This window comes from Malaclemys terrapin, chromosome 5, assembly GCF_027887155.1.
Source record: "Malaclemys terrapin pileata isolate rMalTer1 chromosome 5, rMalTer1.hap1, whole genome shotgun sequence".
Taxonomy (NCBI): Eukaryota; Metazoa; Chordata; order Testudines; family Emydidae; genus Malaclemys; species Malaclemys terrapin.
The window spans coordinates 5,700,913-5,728,091 of record NC_071509.1 but is presented as its reverse complement, the minus strand read 5'-3'; the positions used below and the strand labels follow the sequence as shown (position 1 = coordinate 5,728,091).

Here is a 27,179-nt window from a genome sequence, read left to right as displayed (position 1 = left end):
TTAAACCTCTGTTCTCCCCCCTCCACAGCCCCAAGGAAGTCACATGCCCAAATCCCCCAGTCTCCGCTCTCCAAGTTCTCAGATCACTTAGATATTGACATCAGAGGAAGCCCCGACGTAGCTGGTTGTTCGCCCAGCGTCAGGAACAAGAGTAACTTTAAGGTTTATGCGCTGTGCTCAGACGAGCCGGGGACTTTCCCTGCATGCGTCGTCTCCCCTCCCCCCCGGCGTATTGCTCTGTGTGCAGGATCAGATACAAACAAGACCAAGGTGATGTCTGTGTGCGCGGATATCTGAGTGGTTGGGACAAGTGGAGCCATTACCTAGAGAGAGGGGACCCCGGGACCACAGACACACCCCCCAGAAGGATGGTGAGGAGCAGGGAAGATCCCCGCTTCCTCCACTGCCCAACCTAGCCAAACCTTAACATGCTCTCTCCCTGCCGCCGCGCCAGCCTTGGCCAACACAGGCACAGTCCCTCCCCGCGGTCCCGTCTCCGGTACAAAGCCGAACCCCATCCCCAGGCCCAGGATCAAACGTCCGTCATCTCATCCTCCAGCTCCGCGTCGTCCGTCTCTCCTTCGCCCTCCAGCTCCTCCTCCTCCTCCGAAGTCAGGTTGGCGTCGTCGGCTTGAGCCAGGCACTTGGGGCAGGAGCAGGTGAACAGGTAGTGTTCCCTGAGGGGAGCAGGGGAGAGAGAACCATGTCAAGGGAGTTTGCAGTACTACGGTGCCAGGCTGGAGAGCCAGCCATTCGGGGGTTAACTCCTCATTCATCCCTCCCTCTGAGCAGGGAGAGCTCCCCATGCAGCTGCTGGAGGCCAGGGGTGTAGCCTGAGCCATGAGTTATGCTGGACTAGAAGCCACTGGTCTCTATCGTTCTACCCTGAACACACACGATAGCTACATAAGAACGGCCAGAATGGGTCAGACCAAAGGTCCATCTAGCCCAGTCTCCTGTCTCCCGACAGTGGCCAAGGCCAGGTGCCCCAGAGGGAATGAACAGAACAGGGAATCATCAAGTGATCCATCCCGTCACCCAGTCCCAACTTCTGTCAGTCAGAGGCTTAGGGACACTCAGAGCATAGGGTTGAGTCCCTGGCCATCTTGACTAGTAGCCATTGATGGACCCACCCTCCAGGAACGTCTCTCATTTTTTTTAGATGCCTTCACAGCATCCCCTGGCAACAAGTTCCCCAGGTTGGCTGTGCGCTGTGTGAAGAAATACTTCCTTTTGGTAGTATCAAATCTGCTGCCTGTTAATTTCATTGGGTGACCCCTGGTTCTTGCGTTGTGAGGAGTAAATCACACTTCCCTAGTCACTTTCTCCACACCACTCATGATTTTATAGACCTCTGTCATATCCCCCCTTAGTCGTCTCTTTTCTACGCTGAACAGTCCCAGTCTTTTGAATCTCTCCTCACCTGGAAGCTGTTGCACACCCCTAATCATTTTTGTTGCCGTTCTCCGAACCTTTTCCATGTCTAATACATCTTTTTTGAGATGGGGCGATCACATCTGCCAGCAGCATTCAAGGTGTGGGCGTAGTAGGGAGTTATAGAGTACCATCATGGCATTTTGTGTTCTAGTCTCTATCCCTTTCCTAACAGTTCCTAACAGCTCAGGAATAAGACAACCTTGGGCAAGACACATCTTTGGGTTGGGTCTACGCCGCAGGTTGAGGTGTGACTGCAGCGCAGGTAGGTATACCAGGCTTGCTTTAGCTTGCACAGGTAACAGGAGCAGTGGAGATGCAGTGACAAAGGCATCAGCGCAGGTTAGCGACCCCAGCACCAGCCCCCCAGGGACCCCGGGTACAAACTCGGGATGCTCGCCCATGCTGAAATCTCTGCCGCCACGTCCCCACTGCTACGGTTGCCTAGATTAAAGCTAGCCTTGGCATGCCCACCCAGGCTACAATCACACTGTCGCTGCCTTGTAGATGGACCCTGCGGCGTTGCTGCGTCTGCTGGCCTGCTCGGCCACTCCCAGGGTTTATGCTGCTTGACAGGGTAGGAGCGACCCGCTTCCTGCGAAACAAAGACAGCAATAAAGCCAAGGGGCTCGGGATTTTGCCAGGAGCTGGAGAGAAGTCACCAGCTCACAGTGCAGACAAATCCATGTGTGTATGCACGGGATGTACACATCACACACATGCATGCCTGCTGCGTGATCCTACTGCCTGTGTATCGTGCATGCTGGTGTGGATACCGATCTGTCCGTCCCGAAGGGGGAGCGTGCCGAGTGCAGGCTGTACGTTAGGCCCAACGCCCTTCCAACTGCAGAGGACACAGTGGCCCGTCCAAGCAGGCTGCACGTACACGAACGCTGCAAAGCCAGCTGAACAGAGACCAGGAGGCACCGGACAAAGGTGCAGACGCAGGCCACAGGGCGAGGAGGGCAGAAGCGGCAGGCTCAGGTCTTGGGGCAGAGGCTGAATGGAGCAACCCGGGTTGATCTCAAGTATCTCTCTGGCTGGCAGTATTAGAGCATGCGCCCGGCCCACCCTGCTCAGCTGGAGGGAGGGAGTGTGTGTGTGTGCGCGCACGCGCACTGGGATCCGCCCTGCTCAGTCAGAGGGAGGGCCGTGTATGTGCGTGGGGGGGCAAGTGTGCGCTCAGCCAGAGGGAGGGCCAAGGAAGGGTGTGTGTGTGTGTGTGTGAGAGAGAGGGGGGAGGGGTGAGTGTGCGCTCAGCCAGAGGGAGGGCCAAGGAAGGGTGTGTGGGGGGGGGGGGGGGGGGGGGCGAGTGTGCGCTCAGCCAGAGGGACGGGTGCCGCAGACTGAGGCCAGACGAAGCCGTTACATCCAAGAACAGAGTAAGATGTGTGTGTGGGGGGGGTCCCCTGATCCCTGAAAATAAATTGACAATATTCTGTAGAACCACCTCGCTCTGCCACGCCCTGGCAACCCTTCCCCCCACCGCTGCTTCTACCCCGATCTGTCCCCGGGGCCCCCAGCCAGCAGAGTCCGAGCGGCGCGGGCAGCGAGCCCTACCTGAGTATCTTGTGGCGGCTGTGTCTGCTCCGCTCCCGCTGGCAGCAGTCTAAATAGCTAATGCAGATTTCCTGCCGAGACAAGAGAAACAGGCCTGGCTGAGAGTCAGTTCCGCCGCCGGGCTCTCCTGCCCCTGGAGGGGAGGCTTTCCAGGAACAGAGGGGAAAGTGCAGCAAGTCACTGCCAGAGAGCAGACGGAACTGGCGGGGCTAAAGCACAACACAGCATGCAGCAGGGCTAACTTCCAGGGCAGGTAGAAATCAGAATCCAGCCCTATGGAGAGGTTGACCCAGCAGAGCAGTCGGCCGACCTTTCCACAGCTGGGAGGCCCGGGCAGGGCTCAAGGGGCTGCCGGGCGGTGACACCAGGCAGCACAGGGGACATGGAGAGCCAGAGAGAAATAGAGGGTCCATGTGTGTCCTGCAGCCTCAGTGAGCGATTGTCTCCTTTATTGTCCTCACAGCCCAGTCCCACGCCTTCCTCCAGCTGAGCGACGCTGCAGGCTGGGGCTGCGAAGGTCAGATCCGAACTGCCCCGATGTTCGGGGGCTCAGCGTTTGGGCCTGTCCCTAGAGCGGACAGCAGAGATCACCTGGGACTCCCTGTTTGCTCATAAAATCATCAGGGTCAACAGCGGCTCAAAAACCCAGCTGGGCTGAACCACAGCTCATGACCCTTGTCCTTTCCTCCGCAAAGGGCCACAGAGGGTTAATGGTCTTTTAGCGAAGACCCTGGACTGGGACTTCAATCCACAGCTCTGCCACAGACTTCCTGTCTGACCCTGGGCCAGTCACTTCATCGCTCTGTGCCTCAGTTTCCCCATCTGTACAATAGGGATGTTACCTCCCACGGGGGTTGGGAGGTGCTTGGATACTATAGTAATGGGAGGACCATGTAAGCACATAGACAGAACCCTACTGGTCTTACTCAGGCTGGACAGCCACTGCCTTCAGGAGGAGTGTGGCCTGAGGGAGGGCTACAGGCTTCGGCCCTCCCCAAAGAAACCAACAATTCCCTTCCCTGCAGGCTCACCTCGCCCGGCTTGATCTCCTCCAGGGCGACGAGGTGCAGGAGGAAGTTGTTATCCGGGAAGGATGTCTCAGCGTTGGGGATGCAGCTGTGGTTACCTGCAGCAGGGAAGAGACGGGCACCAGAGCCAGTGAGTGACACACAGCAGGTGTCGCCAGAGGCAGCAGGCCGGGCACAGGCAGTTCCCCATGCAGACCCCCAGCAGGCCTCAGGCCTGGCCCGGCGGACGAACAAGAGGGTTAGTTCAAACCCCTCGGCCACCTGCTGAGACTGCCAGTAATGGTGCCAAATCCTGCCAGCTGAGCGGGAGAGGACACTTGACTGAGACCCACCCATTCATTGCACTGCGCCACAGAACAGCCAGCAGATGGGAAGGGCTTTAATCACTCCTGCCCCGGACCCAACGCGGTGAGCTGGAGGTGAAAGGCCTGGGATGCTGTTAGCGTTTCTCTGAATCAACTAGTCTCCCCACGGGTCATTTAATGAGGCGAGAAGAGAGGGAGGAAAATATTCCTGTTGTCGATCCTGCTTCCTTCTCCATGTAAGCCTGCCTGTTAGATAGCTTTCCCCGCCACCCTGGCGGAGACACACCCTGCCGCACCCAGACGGCTGCACTCCCGTCTCGTTAATAAACCAGTCTCAGATTGTCGTTTCTTTAATCACAGGAGGCAGCTAAGACTGGAGACTGTTTCCTCACCAAGGTATTTTTACCCCACTACAAGCCAAAAACGCTCTCTGGGGCATGAGTCACATAGTATTTGTCTAGAATGTGCCTGGCGCACTTTGGGCTCTGCAGGAATAAGAATGCATTGGAGGTTACCTTGCACTAGACTGCAGACCCTGGTTTGTTACTGGAGGGTTGCTCACGTGAGCTGAGCTGTTTGAAAAGCTCTGGCGTGTTAATTTTTGAGCGTGGCTTTTGCAAACGGACGCAAGGGAACGAGAAGGCAGGCCAGGCTGTGACCCGCGTCTCTCGAAACCTTTGGACAGTTGGAACGGTTTAGCCAAAGAGGGAGGGGCCGGGCCGGGCAATCAGCATCGTCACAGTACTTACAGCAGCTCTGGAGCACGTACAGGCCAGATCCCTCGCAGTTCAAGAACTCTCCGGTCTCTGAAGCAGAAAGGGACAGTTACAGCCCCGGACAGCTTCCCCAGCCAAACCCTGCTCCTCACACCAGGAGAGTCAGCACGTGGGGAAACAGCAGGGCGGGCAAATTCGGCCAAGGCAGAACCTTTTACCACTTCACCTGGGCCAGTCACACCAATCCACTTCAGCCTCCCAGAGAGCTTGGGGACTGGACAGCGGGGGGGGGGGGGATTGTATTTAAAGGGGCCAGACCCCCTATTTCACCCCCCAGATAGCTGTGGGAGGAACCGAAGGCACAGAGACATCCAATTACTGAACCGCACCCACAAATCAAGCAGACAGCTACTGGTCCACATCTGCGCCCATCACACTGCACCTGCAGCCACTGGCGGGCACAAAACGGAGCTGGGTTTTAAAAACTGGTGGCCATCACCTGGGGACGCACCCATCTTCCTCCACCAGACCCAGGAGCTGCTCCCTGCGGCTCGTCTCAGCCACACTTCCCAGGATCGGGGAGCCAGATCCCCTGGCTGCTGAGACTGTCGAGGGTCTGGTGAATCCAGAAAAATGGCAGCAAACCAGTCCTGGCCCTGACGTTGAGTGGGAAGGAGGGGCCTTGTCCCTGTGTGGAGTTCTCTCACGGTGCATCTACCCTGCAGCCAGGAGTGCCAGTGGCAGCTCAGGGACACTGACCAGGGCCTTCAGACAGCACCAGTCAATGCAGCCTACAAAGTCAGCCAACTGTGATGGCCGCTGAGTCCCATGCCCCGCTCCGCCTGGCCTGGAGAAGACAACGACCCAGAGAACCGTGCCGACAGCCGCCTGGGAACCACGCTGACGCTTCCTGTCATTGTTACCTTTCTCGATATCCTTATAGAGTTGGTCTATGAAGGCGTCTAGCTGCTCTCGCTCGTGCGGGGGAAGCTCTAACACATCGCAGGCATGGACCCACTGGCTCAGGGAACTAGCGGAAACCAGACAGAACACAGTTATGTTTCCAACTGTCTCTGGATCTGGCCGGGCGGGCGAGAGAGCCACCTGACCCCAGTGCTAGGGAGAGCTGTGATCACACCCCGTGAGCTGGCGCGGGTGCTCATGGCACCAGCTCTCGTTCTTCAGCGCAGAACGCTCAGGAGGGAGGAGGGACTCTCTGCGGCTCCCAGGGTTGAAGTGTCCAATGGCCCCAAGAGGCAAAGTTCTGATGCAGGACCAGAGCTGAACTTTGGGAGGCTTTGGACTGGGGAAGTCCTGTCATAGTTTACAGAAAAGCAGTAAAACGCGGCTTTTACAGAACCTCAGCAACACGTACAAGGTTTTTTCTCTGCTCTCGCTCTAGGTACTTAAGTGGCTCCCATCAGCTGGGTTGAGGGATGTGCATGGATGACTCCTTCAGACAGCACGGGGAATCCATGCAAGCGCTGGGGGGAGCCCAGAGACCCAGAGAGCTTTGGGACTCCCATGACTTCCATGCCGATTTCTCAACAGTTCCCCACACACAACCACAGCGCAATGGCGAATCCACTGGTTACCTTGTTCCTATGCCTTGGCCATTGGTCCCAACCAGGGCAAACAGCGATCGGAACCCTTCTGGAGTAAACCACTGCAGAAAGACCAAGAAGCAAGAGGATCAGTTTACCTGTCAGGACTGTACCATCTCAGCAGCTCCCATTTGCTCTAGCTCAGTCTGTCTCACCCTGTTTGATACCAGGGACCAGCCTGCTGCCTTCCTAAACAGCGTCAGGGAGATCTCAGGGATCGGCACCGGCCCACGGGCCAGTCGTTGAGAAACACTGCTCTAGCTCGCAGCCTTACTTATCGGACCCACTGCAGAATCCCGTGATGGGCCGTGGGGCTGGGGCTGGAGCTGCCATAGAACGGGCACTAATGCTATTACAACCAGCAGTGAACCGACCCTCAGCTCTGCCCTGACAGTTTTAGCATCCTGTAATAACAAATCCTGGACCCAGGGAGGGGGTCCCTAGAAATGTCTCGTTAGAGAGAACTGGATGGAGGACGTGAGGCACAGAGCTTAATAGCCTGATTTTCATCAGCGGTTAGCATCCACTATCTTCAGTGGGAGATCAGCACCTTTGACAATCTGACCCATCAAGTAAGGGGGCTCCATCCTCTAGGAGAATCCAGGGTCATCAGGACTTCCCTCAGACTCAGCCTAGGTTCTCCCTCCCTCGGCTTCCCCCCATTACTCCTCGTGGTGCCGCTGTCCTGTCCCAAACAATTCCTCCCCCTAGTTGGCATTTACAATCTTCTGAGATGGTTCTGGCCCCACCCAGTTCTTAGGGACCCCTCCCAGCTCCCCGTCAGCCTCGTCTCTCCTTTCTGCTGCTCAACGGCAGATTCCAGGTACAGTCACTCCAGAGCCATATAGCGCAGGAGAGGGCACAAGCCTGTTCCATTGTATTTCTTTCCCCCTGGGCACAACCCCTGTAAGGCAGCAGCAAGGGGAAATGCTGAACAGCTGTATGAATCCGAGTGTCGTATGTAAGACACGGGAGGTAATATCCCACTCTACTGGGCACCGGTGAGACCGCAGCGGGAGTGCTGGGTCCCTTCCAGGGCGCCACACTTAGGAAAGATGTGGACAAATTGGAGGGAGTCCAGAGGAAAGCAACAACAATGAGAAAAGGTTTAGAAAACCTGGCCCATGGGGAAGGTTATAAACCCTGGACATGGTTAGTCTTGAGAAAAGAATTCTGAGGGGGGAACCGATAACAGGCTGTTACAAAGAGGACGGGGATCAATTACTCTCTGAGTCCACTGAAGGGAGGACAAGACGTATTCGGCTTAATCTGCAGCAAGGGAGATTCATAGATTCATAGATTCTAGGGCTGGAAGGGACCTCGAGAGGTCATCGAGTCCAGTCCCCTGCCCGCATGGCAGGACCAAATACCGTCTAGACCATCCCTGATAGACATTTATCTAACCTACTCTTAAATATCTCCAGAGATGGAGATTCCACAACCTCCCTAGGCAATTTATTCCAGTGTTTAACCACCCTGACAGTTAGGAACTTTTTCCTACTGTCCAACCTAAACCTCCCTTGCTGCAGTTTAAACCCATTGCTTCTGGTTCTATCCTTAGAGGCTAAGATGAACAAGTTTTCTCCCACCTCCTTATGACACCCTTTTAAATACCTGAAAACTGCTATCATGTCCCCTCTCAGTCTTCTCTTTTCCAAACTAAACAATCCCAATTCTTTCAGCCTTCCTTCATAGGTCATGTTCTCAAGACCTTTAATCATTCTTGTTGCTCTTCTCTGGACCCTTTCCAATTTCTCCACATCTTTTTTAAAATGCGGTGCCCAGAACTGGACACAATACTCCAGCTGAGGCCTAACCAGAGCAGAGTAGAGCGGAAGAATGACTTCTCGTGTCTTGCTCACAACACACCTGTTAATACATCCCAGAATCATGTTTGCTTTTTTTGCAACAGCATCACACTGTTGACTCATATTTAGCTTGTGGTCCACTATAACCCCTAGATCCCTTTCTGCCGTACTCCTTCCTAGACAGTCTCTTCCCATTCTGTATGTGTGAAACTGATTTTTCCTTCCTAAGTGGAGCACTTTGCATTTGTCTTTGTTAAACTTCATCCTGTTTACCTCAGCCCATTTCTCCAATTTGTCCAGATCATTTTGAATGATGACCCTGTCCTCCAAAGTAGTTGCAATCCCTCCCAGTTTGGTATCATCTGCAAACTTAATAAGCGTACTTTCTATGCCAATATCTAAGTTGTTGATGAAGATATTGAACAGAGCCGGTCCCAAAACAGACCTCTGCAGTACCCCACTCGTTACGCCTTTCCAGGAGGATTGGGAACCATTAATAACAACTCTCTGAGTACGGTTATCCAGCCAGTTATGCACCCACCTTATAGTAGCCCCATCTAAATTGTATTTGCCTAGTTTATCGATAAGAATATCATGCGAGACTGTATCAAATGCCTTACTAAAGTCTAGGTATACCACATCCACAGCTTCACCCTTATCCACAAGGCTTGTTATCCTATCAAAGAAAGCTATCAGATTGGTTTGACATGATTTGTTCTTCACAAATCCATGCTGGCTGTTCCCTATCACCTTACCACTTTCCAAGTGTTTGCAGATGATTTCCTTAATTACTTGCTCCATTATCTTCCCTGGCACAGAAGTTAAACTAACTGGTCTGTAGTTTCCTGGGTTGTTTTTATTTCCCTTTTTATAGATGGGCACTATATTTGCCCTTTTCCAGTCTTCTGGAATCTCTCCCGTCTCCCATGATTTTCCAAAGATAATAGCTAGGGAGATTGAGGTTGGCGATGAGGAAAAACTTTCTAACTCTCAGGGGAGTTGAGCACTTGGAACAGGCGTCCAAGGGAGGCTGTGGAATCCCTGTCACTGGAGGTTCTGAAGAACAGGTTGGACAAACACCCATCAGGGATGGTCTAGGATCACTTGGTCCTGCCTCAGCGAGGGGGCTGGACTAGGTGACCTCTCAAGGTCCCTTCCAGCCCTACCTTTCTATGATTCTTGTTATCCCCTGAGCCCGTCTGAGCTCAGAGCACTGAGGGGGTTAAATGATCAGGTGAAGGAGAAAGAGGTTGTCCCTCATATCCCACCTCAGCCCCACTAGGGTGAGGGTGAGGCACCAATGGGCTCCAGGGCAAATCTTAGCCCCTCGGTGCTGTCGGGAGGAACGGCAACCAGGACACCCTATGGAGAAACGGAGTCTCCTCAGCGCTCTCTCTGGGGTGCACAGGACTCTGCCGGGGGTGGAGGGGGGAGGAAAGGGGGTGACAAGGACTCACCACTCACCCTGCTGAGATGTTCTTCGTAAAGGGCTTCCGTGAAGAGCCGCCGGAGGAGCTCTAGCTGGCCCTGGAGAAACAAGGCCACAACGTTAGCGAGGAGAGGAGCCTCAAGGCAGGCAGGGCAGCTTTAAATCCAGCCGACGAGCAGAGACTGGAGCAGGCCTGAAGGCTCTTTGTGCCACCACCGCTCGTCAGAAAGCTGCTGGTCTGAATTGCCCCCAAGCTGGCAGCCATCAAAAGCCACCGCCACCCGTGGCTGCACACCCACGAGCAAAGCATTGGTGTCTGGCCACTCCCTCTTGGGGAAGCAACGTCAGCATGGAAACCACTGGCACGAACTACTCCTTTCTCAGCCGTCACGCCACAGCTTGGTCTGTCTACCATGGAACCAGGGCAATATACTGGCTTAATGGCCACAGCTCCCTCTAGTGGCTGGTCCAAGAGCCTGCCGTTTACTGAGCACGAGAGGAGAACTCCTTTAGCTCAAGTGGAGGAGGCCCCTGCTTTGGACGCTGACAGTTCCGGTTCTGGTCACTGCTGGGGACCGTGGTGCCTCTCTCTCTGTGACCAAGGGTTTGTACATAAGTGGGGCTTTCGGAGGGAAAGGAGAGGAACTCAGGGATCGCCGCAAACAACCCTGCCTCCCCGCAAAGACCCAAGCACTCCAGTGGCGTGACACACTGACCTTAAATTTGTCCCCCAGCAGCTTGTGGACGATCTCCTCTTCTTCGTTGGCCGTTTTGCTGCAGAACTGAGAGAAAAGCTTTATCCACCAGTCCTTGTCCTTCGCCTGAAACGTATCAAACAGCCGCTCAAACCGGCACTCCAGCAGGAGGGAAGTGGGAGGGGGCTACGCGAGATGGCAGGATACCCAGAGCTGGACGCTATTTAGGCCAGAACATTAGCACCGCTACAGCGATGTTTAACCCTTGGAATACGAGCGGGCCAGAGAAAGAAAAGGGGAGGAAAGCTGGTTTGGGGTTTAACGCACAGGGTAGGGACTCAGGAGATGGGGGTTCAATTCCCTGTTCTGCCACAGACACCCTCTGTGACTTTGGGCAAGTCACTCGGTGCCTCAGTTTCCCAATCTGTGACATAAGGATAACACTTCTCTACTTGAGATGGGAGCTGTGAGGATATACAGGTGAGACACTCAGACACACCGCCGTGGGGCCCATGTGGGGAGCTATACAGAGAGGGCAGGAGAAGCCGAGGAGAGTACGACATGGCGGGGGGGGGGGGGGGGGGATTAATGCGATGGGCCCAGCCCAGTTCCATGGTGATAGGCAAACTCAGGTCTCCCTTTGCTAAGGTGGAGGGGAAGCCATGGATGTGTGACAACAGCTTTGACTCCCGGTAACCTGATGGGATGAGGGACGTCAAAACCCCAAACTCCACTGCAGGAAACGCACAGTTAAGGGGCTGCTTTATACACAGCCACAACCCTCTTTATAAAGAGCTGTCCCAGGCTTGTGGGAAGACCCAGGGAATAGGAGCAGATCACTCATCATGCAGATGACAGATGCCTTCGCAAGACACGCTAACCCAGATGTTAGCCCATAAAGATCACCTCCCACGGCACAGCTACACCACATGGGTGGGTGTGCATATTTATTCCGCCCTTATCACCATGGTATCCAAGGCCCTTATAGAATCTGTGCTAACAGCAGCCTCCGATTTCCCACAGCAACAGGCATCTTCACAAGGAAGTGCCCAAGCACAAGCCCTGAGACAGAAGGAGCTGGAGCAGTGTCATGCTGTCAGGACGGTGACGCAGAGGCCCAGGCTGTGGTGGGACGTCCTGGTTGGTGTGTCCATGTCCCACTGCCAGGTGGAATCTGACCTGCCTGACGCATCTGTGGTTGGTTCACTCTCTAGTGACCGGAGGCCTCCAAAGAGCTTAGATGCTCTAGCTAATGACAGTGGAAGGAGGAGCTGCTTCTGGGGCAGGTGGTCATGAGGTCCTTCTCTGCTGCATGCTGTCTCAGCAACGCATGATCCCTAGTGCTGGTAAGTGCATGCAGTGCGGCGAGACATCCCCAGCCCCGCATGCTGATGTGCCGGGAGGTTAGCTTACAGCATGTCTACGCTGCAAAGTGGAGGTGTGGTTGTAGAATACCCAGGCTAGCTTTAACCTTAGCAGTGAAGATGTAGGGAAGACATGTCAACATGGGATCCAGCAGGGGGCCCCCCCCAAATGAAATTAATAGGCAGCAGGTTTAAAACAAACAAAGAAGTATTTCTTCACACAAGGCACAGTCAACCTGTGGAACTCCTTGCCAGAGGATGTTGTGACGGCCAAGACTATAACAGGGTTCAAAAAAAGAGCTAGATAAGTTCGTGGAGGATGGGTCCATCAATGGCTATTAGCCAGGATGGGCAGGGATGGTGTCCCTAGCCTCTGTTTGCCAGAAGCTGGGAATGGGCGACAGGGGATGGATCACTTGATGATTACCTGTTCTGTTCACTCCCTCTGGGGCACCTGGCATTGGCCACTGTCAGAAGACAGGAGACTGGTCTAGATGGACCTTTGGTCTGACCCAGTATGGCTGTTCTTATGAGCTAACAACCAAGTAAAAGCCTGCACAGGACCCTGGATATGTCCTTGGGTTGATAACCTGTGCCACCACGTTGTCGCTACTGCTGTGAACCCTGCTAGCTAGACTAAAGCTACCACAGGCACGCCTACTGGTGCTACAATCATCCCTTCACTTTGCAACGCAGACGTACCCCTAGAGAGGAGAGGGCAGACACCAGGGAGCAACACGAAGGAGGTGCCGAGACGTACCTAGCACCATGAGCAGCAAACAGAGGCACGCACCTGTTTGACGGTGGCTACCATCCTCGCCAGCAGCATGATGCTGGAAGTCTCCGGTGGGTAATGGATGTTTCTGTCCAAGGGGAAGGAATAATATAGAGAGAGTGAGAAGAGCAGAGATGTCCTGGCACTGAAAGGGCCAGCAGGGTGTTTGCGCCTCGAAGGGAGACAGAGACCGGAATCCCACACACAGCCTCGTTCAGACGCAGACATCGGACTGACACAAACAGCCCAGGAGCTCCCTAGGGGAAGTGGAAATTAACCAAGTTCTAAAAGGTGCAGCAGGGGTATTTATGGAGGTCTGGTTATAGAGCTGGCCAAAGGGGCAACTTCCTGCCCTGCCTTTGGACTCTAGCAGGGGACCGTCCAGGTCTGGTCTACCGCTCATTTCTCTGCTTGTTGACAGTGAAACAGCTAAAGACAGCAAGGCCTAGGGGCTCCAGCACTCGAGAGACTCCAGCTCTGTCATGTGACCTTCAGTAAGTCAGTTCCCCGCCTTCCCCTCCTACCCGTTGTCTATTCAGATTGTAAATTCTTTGGGGGCAGGGACTAGAGTTACTCTGTGTATGTACAGCACCCAGCACAATGCGATTACAGCTCTGATAGGGGTCTCTGGGTGCTACTATAATACAAGTAACCGAAGAGCCAACTAAAAATGTACGTGTTAAACCTAGTGAGTTGTTGTCTAATGTTTAAGCAGAGAGCTGGAGTCAGGAGAACTTGGCTCTGTTACCACCTTGATCACGTCCCTTCTCCGTGCCTCAGTTTCCTCATCTGCAAGCGGGGATAATAATTTCTCTCTCTCTCAGGGATTTGGGAGGCTTAATTCAATAATGTCTGTGAAGTGCTTTCAGATCCACAGATGGGGCCACAGAACTGCGAAGTACTGTAATCAACTGACTAGTGTACACATGCTCTATTGCCCTCTACTGGATGGAATCAGAATTGCTCAGCTGGATGTCAGAGCCCCTATACGGCTAATGGAGATTCTCTCTTAGCTCAAGCGACGGAGGCTTGTGCTTCAGGAGCAGGAGGATCCACGCTCTGTTCCCACGGAGGCCGTGAAGTTCTGAGTGGCCGTGGGATGCAGCACAGTGACAACTGCCTAGCGTAGGTGGCCCTGGATGGTTTACATGGTTATAGGCTGGAACAGTGGAGCTGTGGGTGCCTCTGCAGAGACAGAGCAGTAACTGACCCTGCTCCAAACCACCTTCAGCTGGACACAGGGTGAGTCCCCGTCTCTGCTCCCGAATGGGCCAGAGCCAGTCTATTCAGTAGGTAGTTCTGGTCCTACAAACATCTAGTGCACCTACCTCCAGGCGTCCTGCAGTTTGTTGAGGGGATGTTTGGGGTCCTCTCGGGAGGGGCCCAGGCACAGCACCTGGTGGTATTGCTCAAAGGCAGATTGCCTGCATTCAGCACTGCAATACGCAACCTGGACAGCAACAGAGCCAGCAACGCACGTCAGCCGACAGAAGAGTAACTTAGGAACTTAGCCCTTAGGAAAGTGACCAACCCTTCAAGGCCAGCCATTTTCCTAGTGACCTAGGGAGAGCACTGTGGTAGGGAGGAGGGGGCTCCTGAGATCAGTCCTACCCCAGCCCACCTCCACTTAGTACAGAGTCCTGGCCCCTATCTATTGCAAGGAAGCAGGGGGTGGCAAAGGCATGTGCCTTCCCCCTGGGTGAACCCCTCCTCAGACACAGCTGCCCCTGTGAGCACCAGGATATGGAAATTCTCCCCTGCACCCCCATTGTGTAAGACCAGGCTGCAGAGTGGGAAGAACTGGCCTTGGTGACCCAGGTGGTCCTGCCCAGTCAGATGCTCTCTCCATCAATAGAGAGGAAACCAATTCAACCTTCCCGATGAGAGCGCCCCAACACCAGGGCAGCAGCAGCAGCAATGGCAGATCTGAAAGGGACGTGGCCTCCTTGCAGATCAAGCCCCATCCCGATCGATCAACACAAGGCCACAGCGATGGCAACTCCCAGCTCTCCCCAGCAGCCTGGTACCTGGCAAAGGGGGCAGTGCTGATGCAAATCCTTCCGGATGCTGCACTGCTCTGGGTGAGGCAGGATCCGACAGCTTTTCCCCAGCAGCCTCTGCGCGTTCTCTTCTGCCGTCTCCAAGGCCCGCAGGCAGTGGTCGCAGGCTGGGGAAGAAGAAACAAGCCAGACGGCAGAGACTGAGAGAACCTCCTTCTAAAAGAACAGATGCGTTTGCATGCAGTGGGCCAGATCCTCAGCTGGTGTTTTAGTGTGGGTCCATTAACTTCAGTGGCACAACACTGGTTTACAGTTGCTGAGAATCTGGTTCACTATCGCACTCAAAACCACCACTCTGAAAACATCACAGGCCCAACACCGTCCGTAGAAACACAGCCCTCGTTATCTGCACCACTTCCCGCCTTCTTTAACTCCCTTTGCCACCAAACTGATCTGCGATGATAAACCCTTCTGCTACACAGCTCCTGCCATCCAAAATGGCCACCATGTATCTCCCTACCTCACTGATTCTTCATGCCACTTCAGATCTCAGCTGGAAACCTTTTCTCCCTGTCCTGAAGCTCTTTCTTGGTTTCTCTCCCCATCTGTCATCATAGATTCTAGGACTGGAAGGGACCTCGAGAGGTCATCAAGTCCAGTCCCCTGCCCTCATGGCAGGACCAAATACTGTCTAGACCATCCCTGATAGACATTTATCTAACCTACTCTTAAATATCTCCAGAGATGGAGATTCCACAACCTCCCTAGGCAATTTATTCCAGTGTTTAACCACCCTGACAGTTAGGAACTTTTCCTAATGTCCAACCTAAACCTCTCTTTCTGCAGTTTAAACCCATTGCTTCTTGTTCTATCCTTAGAGACTAAGGTGAACAAGTTTTCTCCCTCCTTATGACACCCTTTTAGATACCTGAAAACACCCTGTTACGTGTTTAGGGATTGAGGGTATAAAAGATACAGTGCCCAGTGAAGCCAAAGCGTGCTGCAACAGGGTTCAAGGAATGATTGCTAGATATTATAAAGCTTCTGTGCAGCTCCCACCTCCCTTTTGCACTGATTACATCCTACTTGCAAATCACACTATATTCCCTGGGATCGGCATTTTTCTCCCTTCAGATCACAGGTCCGGGACGAGAGCTTGGAAACATTCTTTGTCCAGCACAGTGGTTCTAACCCCTGGAAGGCTATGAGGTATCCAACCTTAAAACCACGTGCTTCTGATTATCATCTTGCTTCCTCCCCACCCCCTTACTTCAATAACAACATGATTTTTGCAGAAGATACTTCATGAAGCACCATATTTAGAGAGAAGTGGTTTATATCACTGACGTGCTGGGTTGGCACAGCTCTTCCAGGGTATCAAGCATTTATTCCTAGCACTGGTGGTTTGAAAGACATCAGTCTTTAGACTGTCACTGGTCTTTTGAGCACCGGCGTTTTGTTCCGCATAGGCCACAGACTGAATACAGCAAGTCTCAGACCTTGAGCCAGTGTCATTTTCTGGGGCACGAACACATCAAGGTCACTGCTTCTTTCTCAGGGCTTTGTTATGCAGGACATCAGAGTAGGTGAACTAAGGGTCCCCCCGGTCTTAAAACCAATGACTCTCCACTCACCTTTATATCTGTACAGCGCGTTCCAGAGGAACTGGGATGACACCACAGGCTTCTCCACGAAGATCGTTTCCCCTTTATGGATATTCCTAGTGGCAAATAAGCCTTTTCCCTTTGAATGGAGAAACAAGAGTGACTCCCAATCTGTAGAAATCTGCAGCATGGCAAGTTCAGTTAGGGCTATTCCGTCTCCCCAGCTAGCTGTGAGTTCCACTCTTAGGGTAGACCAAGAGTTGGGAATAGAGTCCATGTCTTCCAACGCCAAGCCCCGTGCCCTAAGGCAAAACCCTGGCTCTGAGAGTGTAGGGCGGCACCCAGATCCTGAGCTGTAGAATCCAGATCCAAATGTTTATGGCTTGTGCCCTCTCCCACAGACTGCTCCAGGGGGCAAACTAGGGCAAAACTCCAACTGACTCCAGTAGGCCAGGATTTCACCCCTCTAATTTATCTTTCACCTGGAAGGATCTCAAAGTTAAATAGTAGGGTTGTCGATTAATCACAGTTAACTCAAAAAAAATTAGTTACTGTTGAACACTAGAATACCAACTGAAATGTATTAAATATTTTTGGATTTTTTCTATATTTTCAAATATATTGATTTCTATTACTACACATAATACAAAGTGTACAGTGCTCACTTTATATTATTTTTAGTACTAATATTTGCACTGTAAGAAAGATAAACAAAAGAAATAGTATTTTTCAATTCACCTCATACAAGTACTGTAGTGCAATCTCTATCATGAAAGTTGAACTTACAAATATAGATTTTTTTTTGTTACATAACTGCACTCAAAAATAAAACAATGTAAAACTTTAGAGACTATAAGTCCATTCAGTCCTACCTCTTGTTCAGCCAATCGCTAAGACAAACAAGTTTGTTTACATTTACGGGAGGTATTGCTGCCCGCTTCTTATTTATAATGTCACCAGAAAGTGAGAACAGGCGTTAGCATGGCACTTTTGTAGCCGGCGTTGCAAGGTATTTACATACCAGATATGCTAAACATTTGTATGACCCTTAATGCTTCCATGAAGATAATGTTCTTTAAAAAATTATTAACTAATTCAATTTGTGACTGAACTCCTTGGGGAAGAATTGTATGTCCCCTGCTCTGTTTTACCTGCGTTCTGCCATATATTTCATGTTATAGCAGGCTCAGGTAATGACCTAGCACATGTTCATTTTAAGAACACTTTCACAGCAAATTTGACAAAACTCAAAGAAGATACCAATGTGAGATTTCTAAAGATAGCTACAGCACTCGACCCAAGGTTTAAGAATCTGAAGGGCCTTCCAAAATCTGAGAGGGACGAGGTGTGGAGCATGCTTTCAGAAGTCTTAAAAGAGCAACCCTCCGATGCGGAAACTACAGAACCTGAACCACCAAAAAAGAAAATCAATCTTCTGCTGATGGCATCTGACTCAGATGATGAAAATGAACATGCTACGGTTTGCTCTGCTTTGGATTATTATCGAGCAGAACCCATCATCAGCATGGACGCATGTCTCCTGGAATGGTGACTGAAACATGAAGGGACATATGAATCTTTAACGCATCTGGCACGTAAATATCTTGTGACGCCGGACACAACAGTGCCATGCGAACGCCTGTTTCTCACTTTCAGGTAACACTGTAAATAAGAAGCGTGCAGCATTATCTCCTGCAAATTGTAACCAAACTTGTTTGTCTGAGCGATTGGCTGAAGTAGGACTGAGTGGACTTGTAGACTCTAAAGTTTTACATTGTTCTATTTTTGAATGCAGGGGTTTTTTTGTACATAATTCTACATGTGTACGTTCAACTTTCATGATAAAGAGATTGCACTACAGTACTTGTATTAGGTGAATTGAAAAATACAATTTCTTTTGTTTTTTACAGTGCAAAGATTTGAAATAAAAATAATATAAAGCGAACACTGTACACTTTGTATTCTGTGTTGTAATTGAAATCAGTATATTTGAAAACGTGGAAAACATCAACAAATATTTAAATAAATGGTATTCTATTATTGGCTAATACTGCGATTAATCACACAATTAATTTTTTTAATCGCTTGACAGCCCTATTACACAAGCTCATTTCATGCAGCGCTGAAATGCAGCAACCTCTTGGGTGTAACATGTCAACTGGCAAACATAGCAGCCCCAACAACATTTTCATTTAGAGCATAAAATTGGGAGATCCTTGGTAAACACTGGGATTCAAACCCCTCCTAAGAGGTGAAAGCTGTGTCATCATTGGTAAGGTAAGTTTCTCTAGGGCTGAAATAAGGTCTAGGATTTGACCCTGGCCTAGCTTGGTACTATTTCTTTATTATGTGATCTGCTGCTCGTCATTTCATAAAGCATCAATGAGTAAAAATAATTCAACATAAAAGACTTCCCATCCCATCATAACACCAGGAACAAATACAGACACCGATCCTACAAATGGTTCTACGCTTACTTAATGTTACACATATGAATAGCTCCATTGAAATCAAGGGGGCAACTCATGCACAAAGCCAAGCCAGTACAGAAGCATCTGCAGGAGTGGGGCACAGTGAGGATGATAAAATGAACCTGGCATTATAGATATTATGGGCCCCAACGCTAAAGCTAATGGCAGCTATACGCTTTATAACATTCCCCTGTTTTCACTCACACCTCTCTGGGGAAAGTTCGGGTCCGGGCTGAGATCAGCCTTGAAAGAGAATTAATTCTTCTGGAGCTTTTGAGTCAAATTCATTCTGTCACTTTGGAGTCACAGGAACGAGAACAAAAATGGTCTAACACTGTTTAGAACAGCTCCCCCTCCCGCAAGCCCTGCCAGTGTATCTGAAGTATGATTTTTATAATCCAGTCCTTGGATCGCCCCACCCCACTCTGCTGAGGCACTTCAGTCCTGACCTGCAACCCTCTCTCCCCTGCAATTCCAGCCATGGACTCCCCCCCCCACCGGTCCCTCCAGCACACCTCCAATGGGCCCAGCTATTCCAGCCCATTCAGCTGTCCCAATTCCCTGAAAGGGGAAGCTGGGGGGAGGAAGGCTTAAAAAAACCAACCTGCATCCGATGAAGTGGGCTGTAGCCCACGAACGCTTATGCTCCAATAAATGTGTTAGTCTCTAAGGTGCCACAAGGACTCCTCGTTCTGTTTTTTTTTTAATCACTGTTTTTAATGGGGGGGGGGGCAGGAACCAGACAGACAGGCAGGTCAGAGAGTGAGTGTGTGTGTGTGTGTGGGGGGGGGGGTGATCCAGCCAGGAAAGGCTCCCCGCCAGGAAGAGAGGGGACCCCCCCTCGCTTTGCAAGGAGCACCAAGGCGGGAGATGGGGGCTGGCAGAAAGGGACAGAGCACGCCCCCCCCCGGCAGAAGCCACAGAGGAAGGCTTAATAGTCACTAGCATGGGGAAGGGGGAGGGAGCGGGTGTCCCAGCCCCAGCCAGGGAAGGGCAGTGCAGGGTGGACCCCCTCGGGGCGGGGAAGGAGGGAGGGCAATGGCCAGGGCGGAGGGACCGGAGGGGGGGGGTCTGATCCCCGGGCGGGGGGGGGACCCTCACCTTGAGGCTGCTGATGAATCTCACTTCCACCCTGGCCCGGGCCGGGCCCGCGGGAGCCGCACAGAAGCAGAACAAGTCACCCGTGGAGGCGGCCATCTTGGGCGCCCTCCCAACTCTGACCTGGGGGGGGAGCGGGCAAGTCCTCCTCTTCCTCCTCTTCCTCCTCCTCCTCCTCTTCCTCCTGCCGGGCCCTGCCCGCCCGGGGTCTGCCGCTGCCCTGGCTGGGGGCGGGGGCGGGGGCGGCTGCCTGCTCTGGGCGGGGGGGAGTGGAGCAGCTGGAGGCAGAGGGGGGGGGGGTCGGAGCCGGGGTTCAGCCGGGGGGGGTCGGAGCCGGGGTTCAGCCCGGGGGGGGTCGGAGCCGGGGTTCAGCCCGGGGGGGGGGGGGAGGTGCTGCCAGACGGGGCAGAAGGCAAAGCCCCGGCACAGGGAGAGGCGGGGGGGGGGTTACAGTTCTCACCGATGGGATGAGCCAGCTGCCGTGTTTGCAAAAATAGGGTGGTGGGGGGGACAGTCGGGTGACCAGATGTCCTGATTTTATAGGGACAGGCCCAATATTTGGGGCTTTATAGAGGCTCCTATTACCCCCCTTCCTGATTTTTCACCCTGGCTATCTGGCCAGCCCCTCCCAGCACCCGCTTCCCAGGGCCAGGCTCTTACAGGCACAGGGCATCCCCGCGTCCAGACAGGGCAGCTCTTCCTAGCTGATGTAGTACGGGGCGGCTGTATCCCATGCAGCTCTTTTACCATTCAAGTGCAGCCCCCATGCTCCATAGGATCATAGACTATCCGGGTTGGAAGGGACCTAGTCCAACCCCCTGCTCAAAGCAGGACTAATCCCCCCACAGATTTTTGCCCCAATTCCCTAAATGGCCTCTTCAAGGACTGAACTCACAACCCTGGGTTTAGCTGGCCAATGCTCAAACCACTGAGCCATTCCTCCCTTCTACTAGACTGGGAGTGGGGGGGGAAGCTCAGGACCTCTGCCTCACCGCGGAGCGGTGGGGTAGGGACTTCTGCCCAGCGGGGGGGAGGGAGGTCTCTGGGCTTCAGCCCTGCGGGATGCTCCTTCTGGGGTTCGGTGCTGCAGCAGGAGTGGGGCTGAAGCCCCGTCAGGTGCCTCCTGCAGGGCTAATGCCCCAGCCCCCGGCAGGTGTGCCCCAGCTCTCAAACTTCTGCAGATTGTCGTACGTGACTCGGAGGGCCAGTAAGTTTGGCCACCCCTGTGATATACGGTGCAGAGGTGCTACAGGAGCCTTGATTCAGTGAAATATTTTACATATACCCCCAAAAACTGTGTGTCACACATTAAGAGTACACCTCTATCCCGATATAACGTGACCCGATATAACACTAATTCAGATATAACGCAGTAAAGCAGCGGCTCCGGGGGGGTGGGGCTGCGCACGCCAGTGGATCAAAGCAAGTTTGATATAATGTGGTTTCACCCATAACACGGTACGATTTTTTGGATCCCGAGGACAGCGTTATATTGGGGTAGAGGTGTATTTAAAAGAATCCCTTCTCAGTTTATGTATCTGCCTAAAGTCTCACAGCAGTTCACAAACGTGTCTTATCTGCTGTTGGGATTCCCAGAATTGCACTCCCCTCTTTGTGATCCATTTCAAATATAGTTTTGCTCTTTTTAATTGTTAACTTTTTAAAATGTTATCTTAGCACTTCATCATTTACTTGTGTTATCATTGTGCCGATCCATGTCACTGTGCTGTTTATTTTATATTTTAATAGCAAATACTCATCAAAAATATTTATAAGTAAGTAGTTTTAGCAGTGACATCAGTGTTTCTAGTATAGCACTTGCTATGGTTTTTTACTGTGATTTTTCATTTGGAATTTTGAATTCTAACTTTTTCTTCTTATTTTTATAGCACAAGTTTATTCTGTTGGATCATGTGACTTCCAGTCTGACTGATTTCCTGGCCTGGTGTCAAACTTCATTTTCATTTGATCCACCCTGAGCACAATGTCTCAGCCCCCTGGGGATGGGGAGGGGCTTATTTGCACAGCATCTATACCTACCGATTGATCCCGAACTGCCTCCTTCCCCCACAGCATGTCAACTTCTGGAACAGGTCCAAAGTGTCCCAGGAGAGAGCCAGAGCCATAAGGATCAGCGTAGCCCTGCTCTGATTCACCATCACTCTCCCCGAATTTGACATATGGGACTTCTGACCCCCAGCTTCCTGACTACAGGCATAGGTGGGCTGGCTCTGACGGGCTGTAGGATCTGCTGCTGTGGGGTCCGTGGGTTGGGAGTGTTCTCCTTGGGGAGGTAGAGTCAGAGCAGGAGATGAAAGAGGCTTGAGTCAAGTTCTTCTTTTCCTGGTTCAGTGGTGACCCTGGGCCTTTAAGGGGACCATGCTCCAGCCAGGTTCATGCCTGGCCTTGGTCCCTTCTTGTCATCCTGGAGCAGCTGGGGATGCAAGTTCTCAATGAGGGCCAGGCCCACATCCCTTTGCTGCAGGCTTCTTTGGGGGCAGAGAGAACTAAGGTGTCTAGGCCTAGCTCCTCTCCCCCAGCATCTCCTGCATAGGGACCCAGGCCAGAGAGACTCCCAGGAGACTGGGAGCTGATGATCCCCATCTCCTCCCCCTTCCATTAGAACACAGCACAGTTCCCCAAGATGGTTCAGCTGGGTCTGTACATCAGTGACCCAGCCAAGGACACCCGCTGGCATGTCAGGGAGGGGATTTACCAGCTCTGTCAGCGGCTGCTACACCAGAGAGGCGAGGAAACCCAGCTGGGAAATGGGACCCCATAGAAGAGTGACACTGATGGAAGCTGGGCAACAGGACCCCTGAAGAAATGAGCCCCCTCCCATCTGAGACTGACCCCACCTGGGACCTCTGCTGGAACCCGCCAACTCCTCTGAGATTGACCCCAGCTGGATGATGAGTCTTTCTCTCTCCTTATCCCCCTCCCCAGTTTAGGATCAACCCTCCTCCCCATGCACCCAGGATACTCCACCCACTGGAGAGAGCCCTGCTATTCTGTTGGGTCAGGGATGCAGTGAGGGTTCCCACCCATGGGAATGGAAGAATACAGGCACCGGACACCAAAAGAGAAATCTTGCAAAGAGAAACTGCCAAGGAACAGCTGTCAAGGGGAGGATTAAAGGGAGCAGGCAGGAGCTCCCCCTGCAATAGGGTGGGGGTGTTTGGCACTGGAGGTCACTAGAGAGGAAGACAAGAGTCAGTTCCAGGGTTCCAGTTGCCATTAATCTCCCCTGATTCCTGGAGGCATCCATGTCTCTGACAGGTTCTTGTTCTCTTGAGGCACGGTCAAGGTGAGGCACCAGCTCTGCACCCTCTGATCCTTTCACCAAGTGCCCATGGCTCTGCAGGGACTGTGCCTCTTAGGACACCTGCGATCAGGGCCACCTAGAGGATTCAGGGGGCCTGGGGCAAAGGGGGGGAGCTGCGGCGCTTGTACTCACCCGGCGGCAGTCCGGGTCTTCAGTGGCGTTTCGGCAGCGGGGGGCCCTTCAGTTGCTCCACGTCTTCAGCAGCACTGAAGGACCCCCCGCCACCGAAATGCCGCCAAAGACCCAGACCACTGCCGGGCCAGGACTTGCAGGGCCCCTGTGGGGCCCAGGGCCTGGGGCAAATTGCCCCACTTGCCCCCCCCTCTGGGCGGCCCTGCCTGCGATGGGGTGTATAACCCCACACTGGGCCAGGAGGGTTTAGGGAGCAGTCCTGGGCTGCTGTGATCTCCCCACTCCCCCCCACCCGCCCCGCACCTGCAGAGCTTGCTCAAGCTGGAGCAGGAGTTTAAAAGGGGGCCGTCATGTGGTGTATGTACCCCACGCTAGCCCAGCAACCAAAGGGTTAATACAGGCCCTGCCAGCCACTGCTGATTGGCAAGCTAACAGCTGGGAGGGTAAAAGGGCTGGGAGGCAGAGGGTGGGTGGCTAAGAGAGGAGTGAGCAGACAGGAGAAAGGAACTCCTGCTAGAGAGCCATCCAAGGACAACGTCCCAGAAATGGACAAACAGGCCAACAGACTGAAGAGCCTGCAGAGGCCCAAGGGAAGGTAGGAAGGAGCTTAGGACACTGTCAGCATCTCCTTGTCTACCTTGAGGGCCCTGAGCTGGAACCCAGTGGAGGGGGCAGGCCTGGGTTCCCCTACCACTCCTGACGGATCTGAGAACAGAGAGAATGTCCAGATTACTGGACACCAGGAGTGGACTGATGGCCCCGCTGAGCTGACTGAACCAGAGCCACATGCCCCCCAGTTTGGCATGGGGAGGCACCTTTGCACTGACGCACCACCTCATAGAGCCAGACAACTCTGAAGAGGGAGAGACAGCAGAAAACCAGAGACCTCCCTCGGGAGATCCGGAATAAGGGTGCAGCAGGAGTCCGGACTGCAGGAGAGATTCTGCTAGTAGCAGCTATCCCAGTCCTGAGAGGATCTGGAGGATGACGGATGAGGCATTTGACCATATGTCCAGTGAAGAGGGAGAGTCGGAGCTTCTGCACTAACCACCCTTTTTGTGGAGGGGACATAGAATCATAGGACTGGAAGGGACCTCGAGAGGTCATCTAGTCCAGTCCCCTGCCCTCATGGCAGGACTAAGTATTATCTAGACCATCCCTGACAGGTGTTTGTCTAACCTGCTCTTAAAAATCCCCAATGGTGGAGATTCCACAACCTCCCTAGGCAATTTAGTCCAGTGCTTAACCACCCTGACAATTAGGAAGTTTTTCCTAATGTCCAAGCTAAACTGCCCTTGCTGCAATGTAAGCCCACTGCTTCTTGTCATATCCTCAGAGGTTAAGAAGAACAATTTTTCTCCCTCCTCCTTGTAACAACCTTTTATGTACTTGAAAACTGTTATCATGTCCCCTCTTAGTCTTCTCTTCTCCAAACTAAACAAATCCAGTTTTTTCAATTTTCCCTCATAGGTCATGTTTTCTAGACCTTTCATTGTTTTTGTTGCTCTTCTCTGGACTTTCTCCAATTTGTCCACATCTTTCCTAAAATGTGGTGCCCAGAACTAGACACAATACTCCAGTTGAGGCCTAATCAGCGCAGAGTGGAGTGGAAGAATTACTTCTTGTCAGGGCCGCTGAAAGCAGGTTCGGGCCCCAGTGAAAAAAATTTTTCGGGCCCCCCAACAAGGGCGGACTGGCTAAACAGGGCTGACGAAAGCAGGGGGGAAGCCGGGCCCCCTTCCGTACCGTCGGGCCCCAGTAAGGCGACGAGGGGAGGGGGAAAGCCGGGCTCCAGGCCCCCTTCCGAACTGCCAGGCTCCGGTAATTTGTACCGGCTTCCCCCCCCTCTCGTCGGCCCTGCTTCTTGTGTCTTGCTTACAACACTGCTGCTAATACAGCCCAGAATGGCGTTTGCTTTTTCTGCAACAGCGTTACACTGTTGACTCATATTTAGCTTGTTGTCTAGGGTTACCATACATCTGGATTTTCCCGGACATGTCCGGCTTTTTGGTCCTCAAATCCCCGTCCGGGGGGAATTGCCAAAAAGCCAAACATGTCCAGGAAAATACTAGTCCCCTGCTTACCTTAGAGCGGCTCCAGCAGGCTGTGAGCTGCAGGTGGATTCCCCCGCGGCGGTAGCTGCTGCTGCTCCCCCCAGACACCTCAGCTCTGTGCAGCTGAAGAGCCGAGCTGCCCGAGCGCTACCGGCTTCACGGTTTGCCGGGCAGCCTCCAGACCATGCACCCCCGACTGGGCGCTTCCCCTCCCGGGCTCCTGCTGCGCTGGGGAAGCGCCCGGCCAGGGGTGCAGGGTCTGGAGGTCTGGGGGCTGCCCGGCAAACCGTGAAGCCGGTAGCGCTTGGTCAGCTGTTTCGTGTGGCTGGGAGGGAGGAGGGGGAATGCGGGGCGCTCAGGGGAGGGGGTGGAGTTGGGGCGGGGCTGGTGGGAAAGGGGCGGGGCCAGGATCTTGTGGAGTGTCCTCTTTTTTTAATTTTTAAATATGGTTGTCCACTATCACCCCCAGATCCTTTTCCTCAGTACTCCTTCCTAGGCAGTCATTTCCCATTTTCTATGTGGGACATAAACACCTTTTCCCTCCCTTGGAGAGGATAGAAACATTATAAACCCTGGCCAAGGGTATGCCACTCACAGGCTGCCAGAGGTGGGGTGAAGACCTTTTCTTTTGTGGGGACGTTGGACTGTACACATTTGGTTTGGACTCTGTCAACCCAGAACTCAACTCAGAACCGGCTGGAGGGCCAAGGCCTCAGATCCCCATCACTGGGCCCGGTTGATCCCACCCTTCCTATTATCCCCATTTGATCTACTATATGGGAAGCAGACCCACAGGATCCTAGATTTCCTCCACAAGACATGGGAGGAGCCAGACCCAGGAACAACCAACATGGTACACTATGTGTTCTGTTTGAGGGAAAACTTCGAGACACTGTGGGCTTTCTAGACAGAGAACCTGTTGAAATCTCACTAGAACCAGGAATGGGCCTACAATAAAGGGGTGAAAATTTAACCCCAATTATAGGATTTGTTGTTGCTGCCAACCATGAAGTCAAAACTGCTGGGTAAGTGGCAAGGATCCTTCAAAGTTGTAAAAAGGGCAAGGGCAGTTGATTTTGAAATCCACTGCCCAGGGAAGAGAAAATAGATCCAGGTATACCAGCTAATTGAAGACCTTCCCTTGGTGTTCTTAGCATTGCAAGAACAAACCCACCTAGCCTACCATCAGGTGGATACCGAGCCGGGGGAAAAGGTCCCCGAGAATCTACGACGTCTTTGGCAGGCGTTGTGGGAAATGGTCCACCAGAAACTACTTGCCGTGTTGGACCTTGGGAAAAAAACCTGAGATTCTCACCTAATCATATGACTCCAGGAGCTGGGACTTTAAAAAAACCACCCCAAATATCTCAACCCTGCCAATAAAGTTACAAGAGTTGGCAACACAGTCCGTTCAGGTTTTTGCTGTACACTAAAGAAGCCAAAGGGTGGCACTGGCCACTGAACTCCATATCTCACCACAGGGACAAGCAAGGATGCTGTTTCCTGGGCAGTGGCAGATTAATGCACAAGCCCTGGCCAATTTGGGGACCCCCACAGGAGCGCCGGAACCTGGGTAAAAGCGGGGGGGGAGAGGCACCAGTGCCAGAAGTGTGGCCCTGCCCCCTGCTCTTCTTCTTCCCTCTGAGGCCCCGTCCCCTGGCCAGGCTGTGGTAAGAGCCACCCAGGGAGCCTGGGCCGCTGTGGGGAGCCTTGGACCCTTCACCTGCCCTAGGAAGAGGCCAGGGTGCCCAAGGACAGCCCCCAGCCTGTGTCCCCG

At 52.9% G+C, this 27,179-nt stretch overlaps 1 protein-coding gene across 2 annotated transcripts; it reads right to left on the bottom strand.

Moving 5' to 3' along the window:
• Positions 1-42: 42 nt before the first annotated feature.
• Positions 43-20,002, bottom strand: SMYD5 (SMYD family member 5). 2 transcript variants are annotated; one of them, XM_054030871.1, is made up of 13 exons: positions 19,895-20,002; positions 16,353-16,461; positions 14,746-14,885; positions 14,047-14,168; positions 12,737-12,806; positions 10,601-10,705; positions 9,920-9,982; positions 6,639-6,709; positions 5,967-6,073; positions 5,077-5,133; positions 4,026-4,120; positions 2,995-3,065; positions 43-677 (listed from the first exon to the last, which is right to left on the bottom strand). In XM_054030871.1, exons 1-13 carry the CDS (start codon positions 19,988-19,990, stop codon positions 533-535), a joined length of 1,251 nt encoding a protein of 416 aa, XP_053886846.1. In that variant the 5' UTR covers positions 19,991-20,002; the 3' UTR covers positions 43-532. The 2 variants fall into 2 exon arrangements, with proteins under 2 accessions (XP_053886846.1, XP_053886847.1); XM_054030872.1 differs by having other exon boundaries at positions 10,601-10,666.
• Positions 20,003-27,179: the final 7,177 nt, after the last annotated feature.

What these genes read in the sequence shown, in the direction of transcription:
- SMYD5 (XM_054030871.1), bottom strand. Translation starts at nt 19,990, where the DNA reads ATGGCCGCCTCCACGGGTGACTTGTTCTGCTTCTGTGCGGCTCCCGCG. An exon ending in GATTCATCAGCAGCCTCAAG is followed by an intron (nt 16,462 to 19,894) that starts GTGAGGGTCCCC and finishes CTCCATTCAAAG; the next exon opens with GGAAAAGGCTTATTTGCCAC. An exon ending in AAACTGCAGGACGCCTGGAG is followed by an intron (nt 12,807 to 14,046) that starts GTAGGTGCACTA and finishes CCCCTTGGACAG; the next exon opens with AAACATCCATTACCCACCGG.